At 41.9% G+C, this 24,127-nt stretch overlaps 1 protein-coding gene across 1 annotated transcript in view; it reads right to left on the bottom strand.

Annotated features, from left to right (window-relative positions):
- Window positions 1-23,778, bottom strand: part of LOC139566831 (inactive ubiquitin carboxyl-terminal hydrolase 53-like) — a 47,910-nt gene extending 24,132 nt beyond the window's left edge. The window contains exons 1-9 of the mRNA XM_071388148.1: window positions 23,324-23,778; window positions 17,972-18,162; window positions 16,864-17,039; window positions 16,506-16,598; window positions 15,926-16,060; window positions 14,069-14,182; window positions 13,356-13,438; window positions 4,255-4,360; window positions 1,844-1,990 (exon numbers count right to left, since the gene is read on the bottom strand). Coding sequence (XP_071244249.1) covers window positions 1,844-1,990; window positions 4,255-4,360; window positions 13,356-13,438; window positions 14,069-14,182; window positions 15,926-16,060; window positions 16,506-16,598; window positions 16,864-17,039; window positions 17,972-18,011 — 894 coding nt within the window. The 5' untranslated portion in view covers window positions 18,012-18,162; window positions 23,324-23,778. The remainder of the gene's footprint in view (window positions 1-1,843; window positions 1,991-4,254; window positions 4,361-13,355; window positions 13,439-14,068; window positions 14,183-15,925; window positions 16,061-16,505; window positions 16,599-16,863; window positions 17,040-17,971; window positions 18,163-23,323) is intronic.
- Between the last annotated feature and the right edge of the window lie 349 nt (window positions 23,779-24,127).

Here is a 24,127-nt window from a genome sequence, read left to right as displayed (position 1 = left end):
CCATACAAAAATGTGTGCCGCATGACTAAGTTGCTTTGGATAAAAGTCTGCTAAATGGTATATATATATATACAGTGGGGAGAACAAGTATTTGATACACTGCCGATTTTGCAGGTTTTCCTACTTACAAAGCATGTAGAGGTCTGTAATTTTTATCATAGGTACACTTCAACTGTGAGAGACGGAATCTAAAACAAAAATCCTGAAAATCACATTGTATGATTTTTAAGTAATTAATTTGCATTTTATTGCATGACATAAGTATTTGATCACCTACCAACCAGTAAGAATTCCGGCTCTCACAGACCTGTTAGTTTTTCTTTAAGAAGCCCTCCTGTTCTCCACTCATTACCTGTATTAACTGCACTTGTTTGAACTCGTTACCTGTATAAAAGACACCTGTCCACACATTCAATCAAACAGACTTCAACCTCTCCACAATAGCCAAGACCAGAGAGCTGTGTAAGGACATCAGGGATACAATTGTAGACCTGCACAAGGCTGGGATGGGCTACAGGACAATAGGCAAGCAGCTTGGTGAGAAGGCAACAACTGTTGGCGCAATTATTAGAAAATGGAAGAAGTTCAAGATGACGGTCAATCACCCTCGGTCTGGGGCTCCATGCAAGATCTCACCTCGTGGGGCATCAATGATCATGAGGAAGGTGAGGGATCAGCCCAGAACTACACGGCAGGACCTGGTCAATGACCTGAAGAGAGCTGGGACCACAGTCTCAAAGAAAACCATTAGTAACACACTACGCCGTCATGGATTAAAATCCTGCAGCGCACGCAAGGTCCCCCTGCTCAAGCCAGCGCATGTCCAGGCCCGTCTGAAGTTTGCCAATGACCATCTGGATGATCCAGAGGAGGAATGGGAGAAGGTCATGTGATCTGATGAGACAAAAATAGAGCTTTTTGGTCTAAACTCCACTCGCCGTGTTTGGAGGAAAAAGAAGGATGAGTACAACCCCAAGAACACCATCCCAACCGTGAAGCATGGAGGTGGAAACATCATTCTTTGGGGATACTTTTCTGCAAAGGGGACAGGACGACTGCACCGTATTGAGGGGAGGATGGATGGGGCAATGTATCGCGAGATCTTGGCCAACAACCTCCTTCCCTCAGTAAGAGCATTGTAGATGGGTCGTGGCTGGGTCTTCCAGCATGACAACGACCCGAAACACACAGCCAGGGCAACTAAGGAGTGGCTCCGTAAGAAGCATCTCAAGGTCCTGGAGTGGCCTAGCCAGTCTCCAGACCTGAACCCAATAGAAAATCTTTGGAGGGAGCTGAAAGTCCGTATTGCCCAGCGACAGCCCCGAAACCTGAAGGATCTGGAGAAGGTCTGTATGGAGGAGTGGGCCAAAATCCCTGCTGCAGTGTGTGCAAACCTGGTCAAGAACTACAGGAAACGTATGATCTCTGTAATTGCAAACAAAGGTTTCTGTACCAAATATTAAGTTCTGCTTTTCTGATGTATCAAATACTTATGTCATGCAATAAAATGCAAATTAATTACTTAAAAATCATACAATGTGATTTTCAGGATTTTTGTTTTAGATTCCGTCTCTCACAGTTGAAGTGTACCGATGATAAAAATTACAGACCTCTACATGCTTTGTAAGTAGGAAAACCTGCAAAATCGGCAGTGTATCAAATACTTGTTCTCCCCACTGTATATATAGTTATTATTATTATTATCTTACTCTGTAGTATTATTATTAAAATAAATGGATTAATATTACATAATCATGTATATGAACCATACAGTCAACCCTCAAGCCAAATTTGAGGTAAACAATTAGCGACTAAACTTCCACGGTGCATCTTTAACTCTTACCCCCGAGAGGTTGAGATGTGGACCCAGTGACCTCACCACGTCCTCTGTAAGGTCAGACTGCTCTGCGTCCCACACAAAGCCAATGGTGACGATCTCTGGGCGGTTCAGGAGAACCCGACGGATCTTGATGCTCTGGCCACAGTTGCTCTGCAAAGACGATGAGAAACTATCATCCAGGAGAGATAATTAAAAGCAGAGATCTATATATAAATCTATGTATTTTATTCCAGAAACCGTGTCAACTTTGCCATGAAACATGTTGCATCATATAGGAATCATAAACTATAATATATACAGGACTATGGTAGCACTTTATAATAACTCCACGTAATAAAGCATTTATAATGGATTAGTGAATAGTTCATTCATTTATTAATGATTACTCCCACATTTGTAAATGTTAGTAACCTCGTGATTCATACATTTATGGACATCTTCTAAAGTATTTAATAATGATGTATAAGATGTTTAATATAAGTCCTTATAAACCATTTACTAATCATTAGTTAAGTATTTTTGTGTGGCCTCATCTAAAGTGTGGGCTATATATATCTTGTAAATGTTTTGAGTGACCAGTGTAATTTATCACAGGATATGCCATTGGTAGATATTCCAGCAGTACCTCCTAAAGGTCTCAAAATAGCCCATAGAATATATCAATGGTTAAACAATAAGCACACAACACAGAGGATCCTTAAGAAAATATATTGAACATTGTATTCGAAAACAGTCAAACTGTTGTAATAGTGTGATGTGTACCTTTCATGCTGAGAAAAATAATGAAAATGCTAATATATGCACATACAGTGCCTTCGGAAAGTATTCACCGCCCTTGACTTTTCCCACAATTTGTTACGTTACAGCCTCATTCTAAAATTGATTAAATAAATACAAATCCTCAGCAATTTACACACAATACCTCATAATGACAAAGCAAAAACAAGTTTAGAAATGTTTGTAAATTTATAAAAAATAAAAAACAGAAATACCTTATTTACATAAGTATTCAGACCCTTCGCTATGAGATTCAAATTGAGCTCAGGTGCATCCTGTTTCCATTGATCACCCTTGAGATGTTTCTACAACTTGATTTGAGTCTACCTGTGGTAAATTCAATTGATTGGACATGATTTTGAAAGGCACACACCTGTCTGTATAAGGTCCCATAGTTGACAGTACATGTCCGAGCAAGACAACGTGGAGTGCCTGGAAACAGCCCTTAGCCGTGGTACATTGGCCATACATCACCAACCCCCGAGGTGCCTTATTGCTATTATAAACTGGTTACCAACGTAATTAGAGCTGTAAAAATAAATGTTTTGTCATACCCGTGGTATACAGTCTGATATACCATGGCTGTCAGCACTCAGGGCTCGAACCACCCAGTTTATAATGATTAATAAACTATTTACTAATCCTTTATAATTATTATTTACACGTTGTTAGTTATTCTTAATGTTGTTAATATGAAAAATGTAATACAACTTTCATTACATAAAATACAAAAATATCTTTAATATCTATCTTAAAGATATTTAATTTTTTAGATTTAGATTTTTTCATCCAGGAACAGTAGAAAGGGTTAATGGAACAAAGCACTTGCACCAGGGCTGACGCACATTGAAGTGGTAGACCGGTGCTAGCCAATCGAGATGAGAGAGCAACAGTGGATAAGCCTTAACTGCTATTTATATCCCTAACACTAGTCTGGCTGCCTCTCCTTCAGGCCTGTTCCATCATCATGTCACACAGCAGAATACAGAGAGTAGAAATCAGCTCGATGCGGGTTTGAATTAAATACTGTCTGGATCTGCATTCACTTGCTTTGGGATACTGCAGGTACAGTAGCTATAATATATTGTTCTGATGGTCATACGTTTTAAGGTTCAGTTCAATAAAACAGTATTGTAGTATTTACAGAGTAACATTTATGTGAAGATGTGTCCTATAGTTAATCAACCACAGAATTTTTTGATACTGTTAGAATAGCTGGTGGAATCCATTCATCGCTAGATCCTTTCTGTATTCAGAAGATGACAGTGATTTATAAACAAATAACATCATGAACATTGCTACAGTAACGGACTTCCACAGTTCAGAAAGCACAATCCCCGTCCACTACATGACCTGACCAACAGTAATTGACTAACAGAGTTATGGACGAGGAGTTCTGGATAATTAAAATAAATAAATAAATGGGTCTGGACTATTTTGGTCATAGATTACATAAAAAATCCATTGGAGTCATGTACTGCTAGAAGCTGGGATGACGGCACGTTGCAGTCACATTGTTCAGCACCAACTTTCTGGCTGCATAGATAACAGCATGGCAACATGTCTATCAAAACCAAATACATCACATTGGATATTAGACATCAAACTGTGGTTCATAATGAAAATGAGCAACATACCGGACAGTTCCGTAGGTCACCGATGGTGCTTGCCGCCTGCAGCAATTCCCCGAACATGTCCGACCGAAGCCTGTCGTTCTGCCCCAAGACGCGGTCCACCTGTTGGCTGGGACACAGAGGGGGCGGGATATGAGGGGGTGTCCTTCTGCACTCTAAATCACATAAGCCTAATCCAAACCTAACAGAAAGTGTAAGAGGAACAACGTACGTACAGTAACAGTAAAGTTATTACGCTGTACTGACACACTCTACTTACACACAAGTTATACAGTTATAATAGCATTGTAGCATAAAGTCTTTAGCTACCACTAGCACATTATGCAGTTGGAGTACTTTGGGAAAAAAAGTTGTGGGACGACCTACTAGAGCAGTAGGTCTATTCTACAACTAGCTGTGCGTACACACCTGGTACAAGGCATTCACATAGGTTATTGCCTTATAGTTACCATAGAATGATGCCTACGCACTGTAATATAAAATGTTGCTAAGGCAAATCAAATCAAATGTTATTTGTCGCATGCCTCGTATAACAACAGGTGTAGACTAAACAGTGAAATGCTTACGTACAGGTTTTTCTCAACAATGCAGAGAGAAAAATATAGAAACATAATAACACAAGGAATACATACACAATGAGTAAAGATAACTTGCTAGACCCTGAGTGTACAAGACATTAGGAACACCTGCTCTTTCCATGACATAGACTGACCAGGTGAAAGCTATCATCCCTTATTGATGTCACCTGTTAAATCCACTTCAATCAGTGTAGATGAAGGGGAGGAGACAGGTTAAATAATGATTTTTAAGCCATGAGACAATTGAGACATGGATTGTGTATGTGTGCCATTCAGAGGGTGAATGGGCAAGACAAAATATTTAAGTGCCTTTGAACGAGGTATGGTAGTAGTTGCCAGGCACATCTGTTTGAGTGTGTCAAGAACTGCAACGCTGCTGGGTTTTCCACACTCAACAGTTTCCCGTCTGTATCAAGAATAGTCCACCACCCAAAGGATATCCAGGCAACTTGACACAACTGTGGGATGCATTGGAGTCAACATGGGCCAGCATCCCTGTGGACCGCTTTCGACACCTTGTCCATGCCCTGACAAATTGAGGCTGTCGATGTGCAGGGGTATGAGGTAATTGAAGTAGATGCACTATATATACAAAAGTTTGTGAACACCCCTTCAAATGACTGCCATGCAATCTCCATAGACAAACATTGGGAGTAGAATGGCCTTACTGAAGAGCATAGTGACTTTCAACATGGTACCGTCATGCTGGTGCTGTTATTGTGAAGTGGAAACGTCTAGGAGCAACAACGGCTCAGCCGCAGTGTTAGGTCATACAAGCTCACAGAACGGGACTGCCGATTGCTGAAGCATGTAGCTACAGAGTTCCAAACATCCTCTGGAAGCAACGTCCACACAAGAACTGTTCGTCGGGAGCTTCATGAAATGGGTTCCCATGGCCGAGCAGCCGCACACAAGCCTAAGTTCACTATGGGCAATGTCAAGCGTCGGCTGGAATGGTGGAAACGCGTTATCTTTAGTGATGAATCATGCTTCACCATCTGGCAGTCCAAAGGACAAATCTGGGTTTGGCGGATGCCAGGAGAACGCTACCTGCCCCAATGCATGGTGTCAATTGTACAGTTTGGTGGAGAAGGAATAATGGTTGTGGCTGTTTTTCATGGTTCGGGCTAGGCCCCTTAGTTCATACAATGACATTCTAAACCAGGCCTGGGCAATAATTTTCCATGGAGGGCCACATTAGAATATAACATTGCGGACCAGAATCATATTACAGAATTACACATCATGTATATGACTGTGTTGACAGATATATCTACTGTAAATCACGTCCAGATATGCTACCTATTTAACTTTAACATAATAAACCATAAATAAACCACATCCACGCTCTCCTTTTGGTAGGTATTTACATTATTAAACATGCAATGAACTACATGGAGGGAAAAGTACACTGTGCATTCAGCACCACGGATAGAACTCTTGTTAACGGACTGCACAATAACACGAGAGAGAGAGAGCTCAACATTAAATTTAAATTACTCAATCAGTGTGAGGAGTGAAGTCTCTGATGGGCATTGACTAGAGCAGTGAAGTCAGCTATTGTTTCTGACGTCGCAATGCGCAGGATTGCTGAGAGGTGAGAGTCAGTAAGAGATTATCTGTCCCTTGACTTCAAATTAAATCGTTATTAGTTACATGCGCCGAATACAACAGGTGTAGACCTTACAGTGAAATGCTTACTTACAAGCCCCTAACCAACAATGCAGTTTAAAAAAATACGGATAAGAATAAGAAATAAAAGTAACAAATAATTAAAGAGCAGCGGTAAAATAACATTAGCTAGACTATATACAGGGGGGTACCGGTACAGAGTCAATGTCTGGGGGCACCGGTTAGTTGAGGTAATATGTACATGTAGGCAGAGTTATTAAAGTGACTATGAATACATGATAACAACAGAGAGAGGCAGCGGTGTAAAAGAGAGAGAGGGGGGGGGGGGTGCAATGCAAATAGTCTGGGTAGCGATTTAATCAGGTGCTCAGGAGTTTTATGGATTGGGGGTAGAAGCTGTTTAGAAGCCTCTTGGACCTAGACTTGGTGCTCCGGTACCGCTTGCCGTGCAGTAGCAGAGAGAACAGTCTATGACTAGCGTGGCTGGAGTCTTTGACAATTTTTAGGGCCTTCCTCTGACACCGCCTGGTATAGAGGTCCTGGATGGCTGGAAGCTTGAACCCCATTGATGTACTGGGCCATTCGCACTACCATCTGTAGTGCCTTGCGGTCGGAGGCTGAGCAGTTTCCATACCAGGCAGTGATGCAACCAGTCAGGATGCTCTCGATGGTGCAGCTGTAGAACCTTTTGAGGATCTGAGGACCCATGGCAAGTCTTGTCAGTCTCCTGAGGGGGAATAGGCTTTGTCTTGCCCTCTTCACGACTGTCTTGGTGTGCTTGGACCATGTTAGTTTGTTGGTGAACTTGAAGCTCTCAACCTGCACCACTGCAGCCATGTCAATTAGAATGGGGGCGTGCTCGGTCCTCTTTTTCCTGTAGTCCACAATCTTCTTCTTTGTCTTTATCACGTTGAGGGAGAGGTTAGTTGTCCTGGCACCACACGGCTAGGTCTCTGACCTCCTCGCTATAGACTGTCTCATCATTGTCGGTGATCAGGCCTACCACTGTTGTGTCATCGGCAAACTTAATGATGGTGTTGGAGTCGTACCTGTTTGTGCAGTCATGAGTGAACAGGGAGTACAGGAGGGGACTGAGCACACACCGCTGAGGGGCCCCAGTGTTGAGGATCAGCGTGGCAGATGTGTTGTTACCTACCATTACCACCTGGTTTCGGCCTATCAGGAAGTCCAGGATCCAGTTGCAGAGGGAGGTGTTTAGTTCCAGGGTCCTTAGCTTATTGATGAGCTTTGAGGGCACTATGGTGTTGAACGCTGAGCTGTAGTCAATGAATAGCACTCTTACATAGGTGTTCCTTTTGTCCAGGTGGGAAAGGGCAGTGTGGAGTGCAATTGAGATTGCATCATCTGTGAATCTATAGGGGGCGGTATGCAAATTGGAGTGAGTCTAGGGTTTCTGGGATAATGGTGTTGATGTGAGCCATGACCAACCTTTCAAAGCACTTCATGGCTACAGACGTGAGTGCTACGGGTTGGTAGTAATTTAGGCAGGTTACCTTAGTGTTCTTAGGCACAGGCACTACGGTGGTCTGCTTGGTATTACAGACTCGGAAAGGGAGAGGTTGAAAATGTCAGTGAAGACACTTGCCAGTTGGTCAGTGCATGCTCGCAGTACACGTTCTGGTAATGTCAGTGAAGACACTTGCCAGTTGGTCAGTGCATGCTCGCAGTACACGTCCTGGTAATCTGTTTGTTGACCTGTTTATAGGTCTTACTCACATTGACTGCGGAGAGTGTCATCACACAGTCTTCCAGAACAGCTGGTGCTCTCATGCACATTTCAGTGTTATTTGCCTCGAAGCGAGCATAGAAGTAGTTTATCTCGTCTGGTAGGCTCGTGTCACTGGGCAGCTCTCGGCTGTGCTTCACTTTGTAGTCAGTTAGGGTTTGCAAGCCCTGCCACATCCGGTGAGCGTCAGAGCCGGTGTAGTACAATTCGATCTTGGTCCTGTATTGATGCTTTGCCTGTTTGATGGTTCGTTGGAGGGCATAGCGGGATTTCTTATAAGCTTCCGTGTTAGAGTCCCACTCCTTGAAAGCGGAAGCTCTAGCCTTTAGCTCAGTGTGGATATTGCCTGTAAACCATGACTTCCATTAACATATTCCTGTCTGTGCTAGCAAAACAGTTCTGTAGCTTAGCATCTGCTTCATCTGACCACTTTTTTATTGATCTAGTCACTGGTGCTTCCTGCTTTAATTTTTAGCTCGTAAGCAGGAATCAGGAGGAGAGAATGAGAGCTTTGTATGCGTCTCTGTGTGTGGAGTAAAGGTGGTCTAGAGTTTTTTTCCCTCTGGTTGCACATTTAACATGCTGATAGAAATTTGGTAAAACGGATTTAAGTTTCCCTAAATTAAAGTCCCCGGCTACAAGGAGCGCCGCCTCTGGGTGAGGGTTTTCTTATTTGCCTATGTGTAACGGGTGTCCTCCTCCTCTTCAGACGAAGAGGAGGAGTAGGGATTGGACCAAAGTGCAGCGTGATATTTGGACATAATGAAGTTTATTAAAGTACTGACGAAAACCGAAAACACTTCAACAAACTACAAAATAAGAAAACGACGTAGACAGACCTGAACATGGAACTTACATAAATGCATGAAGAACTCACGAACAGGAACGGACTACATCAAACGAACAAACAAACCGAAACAGTCCCGTGTGGTGCAACATACACAGACACAGAAGACAACCACCCACGACAAACAAAGTGAAAACACCTACCTTAATATGATTCTCAATCAGAGGAGATGAAAACCACCTGCCTCTAATTGAGAACCATATCAGGTACCCAAAACCAACATAGAAACAGAAAACATAGACTGCCCACCCAAACTCACGTCCTGACCAACTAACACATACAAAAACTAACAGAAAACAGGTCAGGAACGTGACACTATGGCAGAATAAAGCTCATTCAATGGTGGCTCAGTGCCAGCCTCTGACTGTGGTGGTTTGTAAACAGCTACGAAAAATACAGAGACACTCTCTAGGTAGATAGTGTGGTCTACAGCTTACCTCTACCTCAGGCGAGCAATAGCTCGAGACTTCCTTAGATATCGTGCACCGGCTGTTATTTACAAAAATACATAGTCCACCGCCCCTTGTCTTACCAGACGCCACTGTTCTATCCTGCCGATGCGGCGTATAACCAGCCAGCTGTATGTTGATAGTGTCGTCGTTCAGCCACGACTCCGTCAAGAATAAGGTATTACAGTTTTGACGTGTTATATTTCATCACCAAAAATATCTGTACACATACATAGGTTGACACAAACAGTACATACATCTTCTGAGCATGACTCCTAATCTTTGGAAAGTTTGGTGTTCATCGAGAGATGCGTAGAACCTCGTCAGTGACATTGTTTTGAATAGTTCTCTAATCACTGCATCAGGCTGAAGATCGATAAGCTCAAGTTGCATGTCAGTGGGAGCGTTATCCACATTGAAGGTGAAAGGAGAGGAAACCAACAGCATGTCATTTTCCAACACTTTGAAATCCTCAAAATGACAAGAAAACTCACCGTTCATAGCATGCAGCAGCGATGTATTCTTCTACCGCTGGTCATCTGATAGGGAACAGACTAGTAGTGTCGGAAGGTGGGTGAAATTGTTGGCTTGTCCCTTGAAGGCTTTGACAAGACTATACATCTGATGTGAGGTAGGGGAGATCTGCATGAAAATAACCTCACACTCAACGTCAACAAAACAAAGGAGATGATTGTGGACTTCAGGAAACAGCAGAGGGAGCACCCCCCTATCCACATCGACGGGTCAGTAGTGGAGAAGGTGGAAAGTTTTAAGTTCCTCGGTGTACACATCACGGACAAATTGAATTGGTCCACCCACACAGACAGCGTTGTGAAGAAGGCGCAGCAGCGCCTCTTCAACCTCAGGAGGCTGAAGAAATTCGGCTTGTCACCAAAAGCACTCACAAACTTCTACAGATGCACAATCGAGAGCATCCTGTCGGGCTGTATCACCGCCTGGTACGGCAACTGCTCCGCCCACAACCGTAAGGCTCTCCAGAGGGTAGTGAGGTCTGCAGAACGCACCACCGGGGGCAAACTACCTGCCCTCCAGGACACCTACACCACCCGATGTCACAGGAAGGCCATAAAGATCATCAAGGACAACAACCACCCAAGCCACTGCCTGTTCACCCCGCTATCATCCAGAAGGCGAGGTCAGTACAGGTGCATCAAAGCAGGGACCGAGAGACTGAAAAACAGCTTCTATCTCAAGGCCATCAGACTGTTAAACAGCCACCACTAACATTTAGCGGCCGCTGCCAACATACTGACTCAACTCCAGCCACTTTAAAAATGGGAATTGATGGAAATTATGTAAAAATGTACCACTAGCCACTTTAAACAATGCCACTTAATATAATGTTTACATACCCTACATTACCCATCTCATATGTATATACTGTACTCTATATCATCTACTGCATCTTGCCATCTTATGTAATACATGTACCACTAGCCACTTTAAACTATGCCACTTTATGTTTACATACCCTACAGTACTCATCTCATATGTATATACCGTACTCTATACCATCTACTGCATCTTGCCATGCCGTTCTGTACCACCACTCATTCATATATCTTTATGTACATATTCTTTATCCCTTTACACTTGTGTGTGTGTATAAGGTAGTAGTTGTGGAATTGTTAGGTTAGATTACTGTTGGTTATTACTGCATTGTCGGAACTAGAAGCACAAGCATTTCGCTACACTCGCATTAACATCTGCTAACCATGTGTATGTGACTAATAAAATTTGATTTGATTTGATTTGAACAGTGAGACAAACTGCCTGTGGGTTAACGATTTTGCTCTTACGAAGTTTAGCACTTTAGTGACTGTATCCACAACATGGCTCATTTTCAGAACACATTTACAGAGCACCCCCTGATGAATAATGCAATGCAGGAAAATAATTTTCTGATCTCGGTTCAGCTTAGCTACTTGATCTTGTATCCTTTTCAAAAGGCCAACGTTTTTCCTGTCAAGTATGGGCACCCATCAGTGGTTACACTGGATAACTTTCAAACCTCAGTCCCAGCTTTGCCACACTTATTAACCTCCTCCAAAAAATATTTCCCTGTGGTTGTGCTCTTCATTGACTGCACTGAAGCAAGCTCCTCTGTAATTTAAAAGTCTGGGGTTATACCTCATAAGAATATCAACTGCTCTCATCCAGGGCCAAGGAGAAATAGGTGAAATTCTTTACCATGTCTTTCAACTGTTGTTCCATATTCTCTGTGATGTCCTCAACACGCCATATCGTCTTGACAGGGAAACATTTTCAAACAGCTCTTTCTTGTCGGGGCAAAGTATTGCTGCAGAGTCAATTAAACAGTATTTAATCAATTCACGCTCAGCTAAATGGCTTGCTATGTTTAGCAATTTTGTGAGACGGTACACAGCTAGCTCTCGCAATTCCGTCGTTTGCTGAATGCAGTTTTGTGAAAAGTCCTTGCTGCTTTTGCAACTGAGAAAGTAACTCTTTCGATGCACTTGCCCTCTGCTCAGAAGACATATTCCTATATTTCTCTGCATGCTTCGTCTGGAAGTGTCAGGACAAATTGTAGTCTTTCAAGACAGCGATGCTCTCTTTGCACACTAAGCACACAGCTTTCCCTGATACCTCAATAAAGAAATATTTTGATGTCCACTCTTGCTGGAACACCCGACATTCATTGTCTACTTTCCTTTTTTAAAATTTTTTGGCAATTTATAGCTAGCTACTATTTATAACTGTGACGTGTGTGTCAGCCTGTCAGTCACTGTCTGTCCTCGTGCAGTTGTTATTTATACGTGCCTTCAAAATAAATGTCTCACAAGTGGTGGGAGTTAATTCATTGCACAAAGGCGAGTATTCATTGGGCTTTTAATTTGAACAACAAATTTGTTTTTCAAAACTTTACTATCGCAAATTCTTTATGTGATCTGAGCATGATTCCGCGGGCGGTATTGAATCAGGTCGCGGGCCCGGGCCGGCCTTTGCCCTGTTCTAGACGATTCTGTGCTTCCAACTTTGTGGCAAAGGGAAGGCCCTTTCCTGTTTCAGCATGACAATACTCCAGTACATGCAGGCAAGAACGTAGGAAAAATGTATTCAATAGGATTGGTTGCTGGGAAAGTTTAACCGAAAACGATTTTTGCATTCGTTTTCAAATATATTTTTAAATAATTTGTCATAGAGTTTTGCTCTCGCTTTAAAATGATATGTTTTGGGGTTTTGCTTTTGATGTCTTATTTTTGTTGTTTGGTTTTTGATTTCAACATCCATTATTTCACCCGTAACGTTTACATTCTCAACTTTATTTGTCATGTTCACAATTTATTTTATTTTGAATTCAATACATATGGCGTGAAATTGACCCCCTCTCATCTTACCCGAAGCTGCCGTCCAATCTTGACGATGCATGGAAAAGCCAGCGAGGTGTATATTATCCAAGTTCTTGTTCAGTCACGACTTCAACAAACATAGGATATTACAGTTCTTCAGGTCCCGTTGATAGGATAGTCTCGAACGGAGCTCGTCCAGTTTGTTCTCTAGTGATTGTACGTTCGCCAACAATCAGGGCCTGGTCCGGGGTAAGCATAACGTCCAGAACTGCCGACTCGTTGAAGTAGAGATCTTCATCTAAATTGAGGTTAGTGATGGCTGTTCTGATGTCCAGAAGCTGTTTTCGGTCACTGGAAATGATGGTGGAAATAAGTTAAGATCAGCGTAAAAAAAACACAATATCAGGAGCCCGTAAGACGGCAGCTATCCAGTTCAGCGCCATCTCACCAGAAAATCCCCCTTTGGCTCAGAGCAAAGATTTAGTTCTGTTTGTCAAGTTTCTTAGAGGAAGTACTTACCATAGTGCTGTGGTGGAGACATAATGCACTAACTCTGTGAAAGGAAGGTGGTCCGACGAGGCGCCACAACTACGACATACAAACTGCAGGGGGAGAAAAACAAAGTTGCATGTCAAATTAAAATAACAGAATAACTAACAGAAAGTTGAAATTGGAAATCCGATGATATGTGTATAGGCCTTATCAGATTGGCTTTCGGGTCAAATATATACCGTATATTTGGCAAAATCTAATTTATGCTGTATGTATGCTTTTATTTATGCATGTACAGTATATGTCTTTCTTAGGTGAATTCCCCTACGGGGACAATAAAGATCTATTGAATTGACTTGGTTTTACAATCTTTTTGTTGTTAGTAAGTATGTCACTATTGGGTAACACTTTACTTAGGGCATACAGTTATAGTGTATTATTACTTGTTTCATGTATGTATAAGTCCTTATAAATGCTTTAGAAATTAACTTATAAAATGCTACATCTTTTTATATGGAAATTTGTGAAATGGCTGAAAATGGCTGAAAATAGCTGTTTCATTATAAGATGATAACACATTATAAACACTTCATAGATACTGATGGTAAGGCTTATAATGCATTATGAACGTATCACGATGCATTATACCTGTATCCCTTAAATAGAGTGTTACCCATTAGTCTATATGTCTCTCCTTTTCCCTCTTTCCAATCAACAGTGGATTAAATAAATCACATGACCTGTTCATAAAGTGTCATGGCAAACTTCTGGTGGGTAATGCAGGACTTGGATGTGCAGGCCTCAGTCGCCGTGTCAGAAACTATGTGCAGGTGAATCCTCTCCAGAATGTTCTCCTTGTGCACCAAGAATTAAACAAAATGAGGTCAGACATCTGAAGTCACTGTTTTCCATTACATCCTTAGCATCTGTAGCCCAAACTATCCTGATACACATATCTGCGAGTAGAAACATAACAGTGTACACTGAGTGTACAAAACGTTAAGAACACCTTTCTAATATGGAGTTGCACTTGTAGTCCATGCCTCAATTCGTCGGAGCATGGACTATAAGGTGTCGAAAGCATTCCACAGGTATGATGGTCCACGTTGACTCCAATGCTTCCACAGTTTTGTCAAGTTGGCTGGATGTCCTTTGAGTGGTGGACCATTCTTGATACACACAGCAAACTGTTGAGCGTGAAAAACCCAGCAGTGTTGCAGTTATTGACACACTCAAACCGATGTGCCTGGCACCTACTACCATACCCCGCTCAAAGGCACTTTAATCTTTTGTCTTGGTCATTCACCCTCTGAATGGCACACATCCGTCTATAATAAAGCAATGCTCTGCCTTCTTAACAACACTATCAACAAGGCAGGTCCTACAGGCCCTAGTTTGTCACACCTGGACTACTGTTCAGTCGTGTGGTCAGGTGCCACAAAGAGGGACTTTGGCTCAGAACAGGGCAGCACGGCTGGCCCTTAAATGTACACGGGGAGCTAACATTAATGATATGCATGTCAATCTCTCGTGGCTCAAAGTGGGGGAGAGATTGACTTCATCACTACTTGTTTTTGTAAGAGGTGTTGACAAGCTGAATGGACCGAGTTGTTTAAACTACTAGCACAAAGCTCGGACACCCATGCATATCCCACGAGAGGTCTCTTCACAATTCCAGAACAGACTGGGAGGTGCACAATACTATATAAAGCCATGACTACATGGAACTCTATTCCACATCAGGTAACTGATGAAAGCAGTAGAATCAGATTTAAAAAACAGATTTTTTTATTTTTATGGAACAGCGGGTAGTGTGAAGAGACACACACACGTACAGACAAACGCATATGCACACAGGCACGAGCACACACACTCCACACACACGTACATTGTAATATTGTTGTATGCGTTATATGTACCCCTTTGCAGCAGCTAATGGGGATCCCTAACAAATACAAATACATACACAATCCATGTCTCAATTGTCTCAAGGTTTAAAAATCCTTCTTTAACCTGTCTCCTCCCCTTTATCTACACCGATTGAAGTGGTGACATCAATAAGGGATCATAGCTGTCACCTGGATTCACCTGGTCCGTCTATGTCATGGAAAGACAAAATCAACTGCCCAAAATTATAAACATATTTTTACAGCACAGGAGAAATGTAGTCTCGTTTTACCCTGGCGTCTTCCTGACTTCCCTTTTGGTTGAATAGGGTTATTATGGTCTTCAGCTACTGTAAGATGGTACCATTGGACGGCTCTAGGAGAATCCCCAAATACCTCAGTTGGAGGTATATCCTTGTGTGTGCTAAGCAGAAAATTCCCTCTGACCTCCTAGCTTCTGTTCCTTTAGCTCAGTGCTTCCCAAACCTCTCCTTAAAGTACTCCCAGCCGTTTCCACTTATTTGATTTATTCCAGAACTAGCACAGCCGACTTAACTGGTTAAGTGACTAGATGAATCAGGTATATTTGTTCTGGGTTAGGGTTGCAAAATTACTTTTGGGAGAGTTTTGGGAAACTGCTTCAGTTCAATAAAAAAGGCTGATATGACATTTTGATCGCTAAAAAAGAAAGTGCTACGGTTCTAGACTTACAAAGCACTCTGCAGCGTCGTCCATGTGGCCAAGTTGGAAGCGCTGCTCATCCTTAAAGGTTTCGGCGAGGGCGTGGCGCAGGCTATCCGAAGGCAACGCTCGCTCTCGGCTCTGCTGGAACTGGCTGAAAATACTCTGCAGGGGGAAAAAGCGTTGTAGAGAATTGAGGGGAGAGGGGTACTGTACATTGCCTTAATTATCAAGTCTCTAAGAGCCGGTTTCCTGGACCCAGATTCAGCTCAGTCCGGGACTAAAAAGAATGTTCAATGCAGTCCAGGATTAGAATTAATTCTTAATTCTAGGTCTGGAACTCTGCCCACTGGGTACAGACGTCAATTCAACGTATATTCCACGTTGGTTCAACATTATTTCATTGAAATGACGTGGAAACAATATTGATTCAACCAGTGTGTTTAAAAGATCTTCAAATATCAATGGCTTTTTTTGTTTAAATAGAAACTAAATAACTATTCTAAATTTTTTATGAGTGGTATGGTGAACTTGGACATCTTGTGAATCTCTTGAATAAGTAATTAAACTAGGTGTAAGATGTATTGTGATGATGATATTATATACAAACCTTTAAAGCGCAGAAAATGCAGGCATCCCCTAGACAAAAATGACCAGGAAGCTTTCTCAAACTCCTCCTGAAAATGTCCAACTGCCATAGTACCTGTTCAGGTGAAATGACAGCATTGCACTGATCATATTCAAATCACATGTATGTGTATTAATCCAACAACATCTGTAACATAAAATGTTATGACTGTTTTAGTCCTACATGAAGTTCTACATGAAAAGTAGACCTAAATCCTACATAGAAAAAAGCATGGACACATCTTAATTTAGTAGTAATCTTGCCCCTTAGCCTTCCGTAGGAAATAAGCTATGTTTACACTATTGCATAAACCTGCAAATTGACACGTTTTAGCACTCACCTGTACGGCACTGTTGAGGAAGCAGCTATTCTGGCCTGGTTCGTTCAGCAGGCCTTTGGTTAGAGCCAGAGACAACATGCTCCCAGGCTGATAAGACTTCCCCAGACCCCCACCACCACCAACAGCTCCAGGCTTTTTGAAGAGCTTGACCCATGCCAGAGAGTTAGAGCCTGCCCCTGGGGAGAGAGCAGTCACCAGCTGTTGTTATGCTCTAATGGGAATTGGATATACAAATGTGGCTCCTGGACCAGGAGTTTAAGACTGCTGTTATGAGATATATCCATAGAGTACACTTTAATCATACAATACATTTATTTGATTTATTTAACCCTTATTTTACCAGGTAAGTTGACTGAAAACACATTCTCATTTACAGCAACGAACTGGGGAATAGTTACAGGAGAGAGGAGGGGGGATGAATGAGCCAATTGTAAGCTGGGGATGATTAGGTGACCGTGATGGTATGAGGGCCAGATTGGGAATTTACTGTACATCCTGAGGGGTAAGTCCTTATGTGTCCATGCACATCTTAGAGTGTCACGTTCCTGACCTTGTTTTCCTTTTGTATTGTTGTGTTTAGTGGGTCAGGACGTGAGATGGGTGGGCAGTCTGTGTTTGTTCTATGTTAAGTGTCAGGTTTAATTGACCTTGTATGGCTCTCAATCAGAGGCAGGTGTTTTCGTTTTCCTCTGATTGAGAGACATACATAGGGAGGTTGTTTCACATTGTTTGTCGTGGGTGGTTGTCTCCTGTGTCTGTATGTATGTTCGTGCCACACGGGACTGTAGCGTTTGTTTGTAGTCGTGTACCTGTTCGTGCGTTCTTCATGTTGTATGTAAGTTCCATGTTCAGGTCTGTCTACGTCGTGTTTGTTATTTTGTAATTTTCAAGTGTTTTCGTGTTCGTTTCGTAATTCAATAAATATCAGTTATGTCATCATACCTCGCTGCACATTGGTCTTCAGATCCCTCTCTCCTCTCCTCGTCCGAGGAGGAGGAGGAATTAGAGAATCGTTACATAGAGAGTGAATAGCACTTGGCCACTGGTTATGATCAGACATTGGGTTAGGTAGGATTTAGTGACTTGTGTGATGGGAGCTGTTGTTTACCTTCTCCGGAGAGTGGGGGAGGCTTGCCACAGCTGGACATACTGGGAAGAGGGAGCTAGCAGGCCATGGGACCAATCCATTACATCCCTGCCTCGCACTTCCAAAAATATCCATTGAAGTCATTTCCAGGCTGATCCATAAGGAAGCTTTTGAATAGCACTATTGGACATTGAATGACAATGGGACCAAGTCTAAAGAGAGGAAGAGAGATGGGACAAATCATTGGCTTTAAAAAAAACTTTGGGCAATGACGGCACAAACAGCACAAACCGTCATTCTGTTACCAAACTTTGCATCTGCACTGTCCTTCAAGTAAATGTGCTTTTGTAAAAAAAACAAAAAAAACATTTGGGAATTGTTAAAAGTATTAATTGTGCATATAGTTGTATGGTTTAACTTTGCAATCATTGGTTTTTGTTTGACATTCATTTTAAAGTGAGTTGCCCTACTGCTTTCAAAGGTTGATAAAATTCCATACCAGTGAGTTACCACTTAAGTTAACATGTATCAAACTTAATATTTTCCCTGTGTGCATTTTCAAATCGATTTTTTGAACATATTAGGGGCAGATACAAATGAACAGTTGAAACAGTTTTTCAATAAAACGCATCATAGTTCAAGCCAATTGTCAACAATATTTGTGATACAGTTTCCTGAGTTCCCATGGCCACCCCTGACTGGTGCTTGGTCCCCCTATGGCCCCCCATAAAAATACATCTTAAAATTGCCCCTGCTATCATGTTGCGTTACTGCCATTGTTTTATTCCATGCCTTTATACATTTCTCAAAGTCTTATGATTTTATTTTACATACACCTAAATAGAATCTAGATGATGAATTACAGTAAGTGACCATAGAGACTAGGCCTACGGTTGCAATAGCTTCTCTGTGTTGTGATTGATGTGAGCTGGGTGGACAACGTTACAACTGTATAGATTACTTGGGCACAGATTCAACAGCCAGTTCACAGGCATTTGCTGCTTTTCAAGTCACGGGTTGTCACAGCACTGAAAAATACAGTACCCCCTGGCATTTCATCACATTATTTAATCCCATTAGGACTGTGTGAAAGTCTGGATACTCCCCATGCCAAAACAGCACATATAGCTAGCTAACTAGGCCAATGAGGCTCCCTGCAGGGTTGTGGTCAATTTGAATGGAAGTCAGTCGATTCTGGAAGTAAACTGACATTCCAATCCAATAATTGAAAAAAGGGCATCTATTTACAATGACTTCTCAATAAACTGAAAAGTAGAAGATACACTACATGACCAGAAGTATGTGGACACCTGCTCGTCGAACATCATGGGCATCAATATGGAGTTGGTACCCCCTTTGCTACTATAACAGCCTCCACTCTTCTGGAAAGGCTTTCAACTAGATGTTGGAACATTGCTGCGGGGGACTTGCTTCCATTCAGCCACAAGATAATTAGTGAGGTTGGGCACTGATGTTGGGCGATAAGGTCTGGCTCGCAGTCAACGTTCCAATTCATCCCAAAGGTGTTCGGTGTGGTTGAGGTCAGGGCTCTGTGCAGGCCAGTCAAGATCTTCCACACCAATCTCAACAAACCATTTCTGTATGGACCTCGCTTTGTGCACAGGGGCATTGTCATGCTAAAATGGGAAAGGGCCTTCCCCAAACTGTTGCCACAAAGTTGGAAGCACAGGATTGTCTAGAACGCCATTGTATGCTGTAGCCTTAAGATTTCCCTTCACTGGAACTAAGGGGTCTAGCCCGAACCATGAAAAACAGCCCCAGACCATTATTCCTCCACCAAACTTTACAGTTAGCACTATGCATTCAGGCAGGTAGCGTTCTCCTGGCAGCCGCCAAACCCAGATTCATCCGTCAGACTGACAGATGGTGAAGCGTGATTCATCACTCCAGATAACGCATTACCACTGCTCCAGAGTCCAATGGCTATACATCCATCATGCGCATGGTGATCTTAGGCTTGTGTGCGGCTGCTCGGCCATGGAAACCCATTTCATGAAGCTGCCAATGAACAGTCCTTATGCTGACGTTGCTTCCAGAGGCAGTTTGGAACTTGGGAGTGAGTGTTGCAAACGAGGACAGATTATTTTTTACACGCATTAGCACTCGGAGGGCCCATTCTGTGAGCTTGTGTGGGTACCACATCGCTGCTGAGCCGGTGTTGCTCCTAGATGTTTCCTCTTCACAATAACAGCACTTACAGTTGACCGGGGCAGATCTAGCAGGGCAGAGATTCGACGAACTGACTTGTTGGAAAGGTGGCATCCTGTGACAGTGCCACATTGAAAGTCACTGAGCTCTTCAGTAAGGCCATTCTACTGCCAATGTTTGTCTATGGAGATTGCATCGCTGTCTGCTAGATTTTATACATCTGTCAGCAACAGGTGTGGCTGAAATACCCGAATTGACTAATTTGAAGGGGTGTCCACATACTTTTTAATATATAGTATATACATTTCAAAAATTGTTCAATGTTTTTTTTATTTTTTTTTAATCACTTTCTGAATTGACTGCCTTCAATTCAAATTGACCAAAACCCAGTTTCCCTGCACTCTGAAACATTACAGACAGGACAGGTTATTGTTCTTGTTGCTGAGCTGTGATGCTGCCGAGTCATGATGCTTTCCAGGAATCCACAGAATTAATTCCATATGAAGTAGGATTAGGCCTCGACCCAAGTAATATACCTAATATCCTACAGGTAGGTAACCCATAAGCACATTATAAAACATTAGGTTGCTCTTATATGAGTGTAATAACACTGTAATTACACTTTATTCTATATTGAACTCCATCTCTATCCCTACGTGATTGTAAAGCATTACTAAAACAATATGTTATTACAATGTTGTTATTGTAGTAAGTACAGTAATACACAGGTATAAGTGCAAATTAATGCAAAGTCTTACCGGTAAACTTTTCTCATCCTCTTCTCTAACAGTTGCCTATGGACTATCACTTTAGTGTGTCTAATCCATAAAGACACTGCTACTGTATATAACACATAATAGTTTATATTCTATAATATTTGATGGTTATTATCCTTCTGTCTGACAATATACAGTTGAAGTCGGAAGTTTACATACACCTTAGCCAAATACATTTAAACTCAGTTTTTCACAATTCCTGACATTTAATCCTAGTAAAAAGTCCCTGTCTTAGGTCAATTAGGATCACCACTTTATTTTAAGAATGTGAAATGTCAGAAAAATAGTAGAGAGAATTACTTATTTCAGCTTTTATTTCTTTCATCACATTCCCAGTGGGTCAGAAGTTTACATACACTCAATTAGTATTTGGTATCATTGCCTTTAAATTGTTTAACTTGCGTCAAATGTTTTGGCCAGCCTTACACAATCTTCCCACAATAAGTTGGGTGAATTTTGGCCCATTCCTCCTGACAGAGCTGGTGTAACTGAGTCAGCTTGTAGGCCTCATTGCTCGCACACGCTTTTTCAGTTCTGCCCACACATTTTCTATAGGATTGAGGTCAAGGCTTTGTGATGGCCACTCCAATACCTTGACTTTGTTGTCCTTAAGCCATTTTGCCACAACTTTGGAAGTATGCTTGGGGTCATTGTCCATTTGGAAGACCCATTTGCGACCAAGCTTTAACTTCCTGACTGATGTCTTGAGATGTTGCTTCAATATATCCACATAATTTTCCTTCCTCGTGATGCCATCTATTTTGTAAAGTGCACCAGTCTCTCCTGCAGCAAAGCACCCCCACAACATGATGCTGCCACCCCCGTGCTTCACGGTTGGGATGGTGTTCTTCGGCTTGCAAACCTCCCCCTTTTTCCTCCAGACATAACGATGGTCAGGTCTACAATTTTTTTCTGCAGTCTTGGATGATTTCTTTTGATTTTCCCATGATGTCAAGCAAAGAGGCACTGAGTTTGAAGGTAGGCCTTGAAATACATCCACAGGTACACCTCCAATTGACTCAAATTATGTCAATTAGCCTATCAGAAGCTTCTAAAGCCATGACATAATTTTCTGGAATTTTCCCAAGCTGTTTAAAGGCACAGTCAACTTAGTATAGGTAAACTTCTGACCCACTGGAATTGTGATACAGTGAATTATAAGTGAAATAATCTGTCTGTAAACAATTGTTTGAAAAATTACTTGTGTCATGAACAAAGTAACCGACTTGCCAAAACTATAGTTTGTTAACAAGACATTTGTGGAGTGGTTGAAATGAGTTTTAATGAGTTTTAATGACTCCAACCTAAGTGTATGTAATCTTCCGACTTCAACTGTAGTCAGATCTCAGATGTGCCATGGAAACAATGAGCAGGAAGAAGTATACCTCCCATTAATAGTGTGGCTGTGTCCCAAATGGCACCCTATTCCCTTTGAAGTGCTCTACTTTGACCAGGACCCATAGGGCACTATATGGGGGTGCCATTTGGGATGCAACCAATACCTCCTAATAATAGTATAGAAAGCCCTGTATTAAGAAAAGCAAATCCCAACCCAAAGTGCTCTACAAACCTACTTCTAGCCATATTGCCTCATAACTACCTAGATGTAGGGGCTGCTGCTTGGTTTTAAAAAGCTATAGACTTGTCCAGAAACAACCTGTTAGGCACTAATGCAGATCTGAAAGGTTTGGATAGGAATAAGCAACATGACAGAACATCCCACCTATCGATACATTAATTTATGTTATGCATGAAATGAGATGTGTTTTCGGTGAACTATCCTTTCACATTCTGTTTGCCATCACTCATTTTAGCATAATATCTGACTGCACCTGTAGTTGACCCATGTTTGTCCTTACTTCTACTATTTGCAAATGAGATGTTTTTGCTTGTAACGATCACATATTTACAAAATGTACAAAATGTTTACTGTATACACTAGATACACTGCCTTCAATTCGAATTGAGCCCAAACCTGGTATCTAGACAAGTGTATCCAGCCCATGTTGTGACCAAAAAGTGGAATACATATAAACCGGAATAATCACAAGCAAATAGAATAGACATGAACAAATATGATTACATTTGCTTATCTGCACATGTGGTGTATTCTTCAAATAGAAAAAGGATCCGTATCATAGCCCTATAATTATAACCTAAAACTTGATATGATTTCATTTAGCCTATAATTCTCCATCCTTGGATGCATTGTATTATTCTAAATAGCGAGGGGTTTACACGAACATGAGGGGTCTTTTCTACCATGCATAGGGCTACTTCAGATGCCATTGCATATCGTGCAATTTACACCTGTTAGGACGCATGCGTGTTATGGGGGAACGGCTTTATTTACCGCAACTCGCATCACTGCATCAAATTAAAACATACCCGTTAGATACAAATGTCATAACACACATGCCATACTCACTGTATCTCGCCGATAATATTTGGCCGATATAAAATATCTCCCAAAACAGCTTAGTTGTCAACATTAGATTCCCACATGTTTTGTCCCCTACAAACCGTTTAAGCAAAAATGACTGCAATAGACTACCCGGACACGCTCGTGGATAATGTCAGGCAGTACTGGTGGATGGAATCTGTGGGCAAATGCAGTATTAAAGTCTGCATAGCTACAATAAATTGCAACGCCAGTGCAGTGACACAATGCCAACCGGCATTTTAACCGTCATACCCGAATACGTTTTGTCTATTGTCTTATTCTAGCCTGATAATGTCCTTGCTGTTTTTACGTTTTCGGTTCAATAGCGGAAATAATTTCTGGAAATAAATCCAGTAGTGGTCTATGCCTGAATGTCATCCGCAGATTAGTGGTGCTTCGAGAGTTGCGAGGTTAAAATCCGCCCCTAGTGTACAGTAGCCTACTGCAATTCACAACGAGATATCTCGGCCGCATGGGTGCACTTGATGGCAAATCGCTTGTCTCGCAGAGCAGACACAAGCATTCGGCGTTTGGTTTGTCCCATTTGAGGTGAGACTAGGACTCACATGACTCTCAAAAAGACTGTTTCACTATAACGCTGACTGCAGCATGTAATGTGGCAATAGTTGAGGCTTTCAATATTAAGCTTTGATGTTTGCAATTATCAAATACAATTATCTAAAGACCATTTTCCTCGAGATAAAAACATTCAGGGGGGAAATATAGATTGGTCATTCTGCGAGGAAAGGAAAGTCCATGTCTATAGCTAGGTATCCATCCAATTGGAGA

Source organism: Salvelinus alpinus, chromosome 39, assembly GCF_045679555.1.
Source record: "Salvelinus alpinus chromosome 39, SLU_Salpinus.1, whole genome shotgun sequence".
Taxonomy (NCBI): domain Eukaryota; kingdom Metazoa; phylum Chordata; class Actinopteri; order Salmoniformes; family Salmonidae; genus Salvelinus; species Salvelinus alpinus.
Note: the sequence above shows the minus strand (reverse complement) of the source record. Positions and strands in the feature narration are given on the sequence as shown.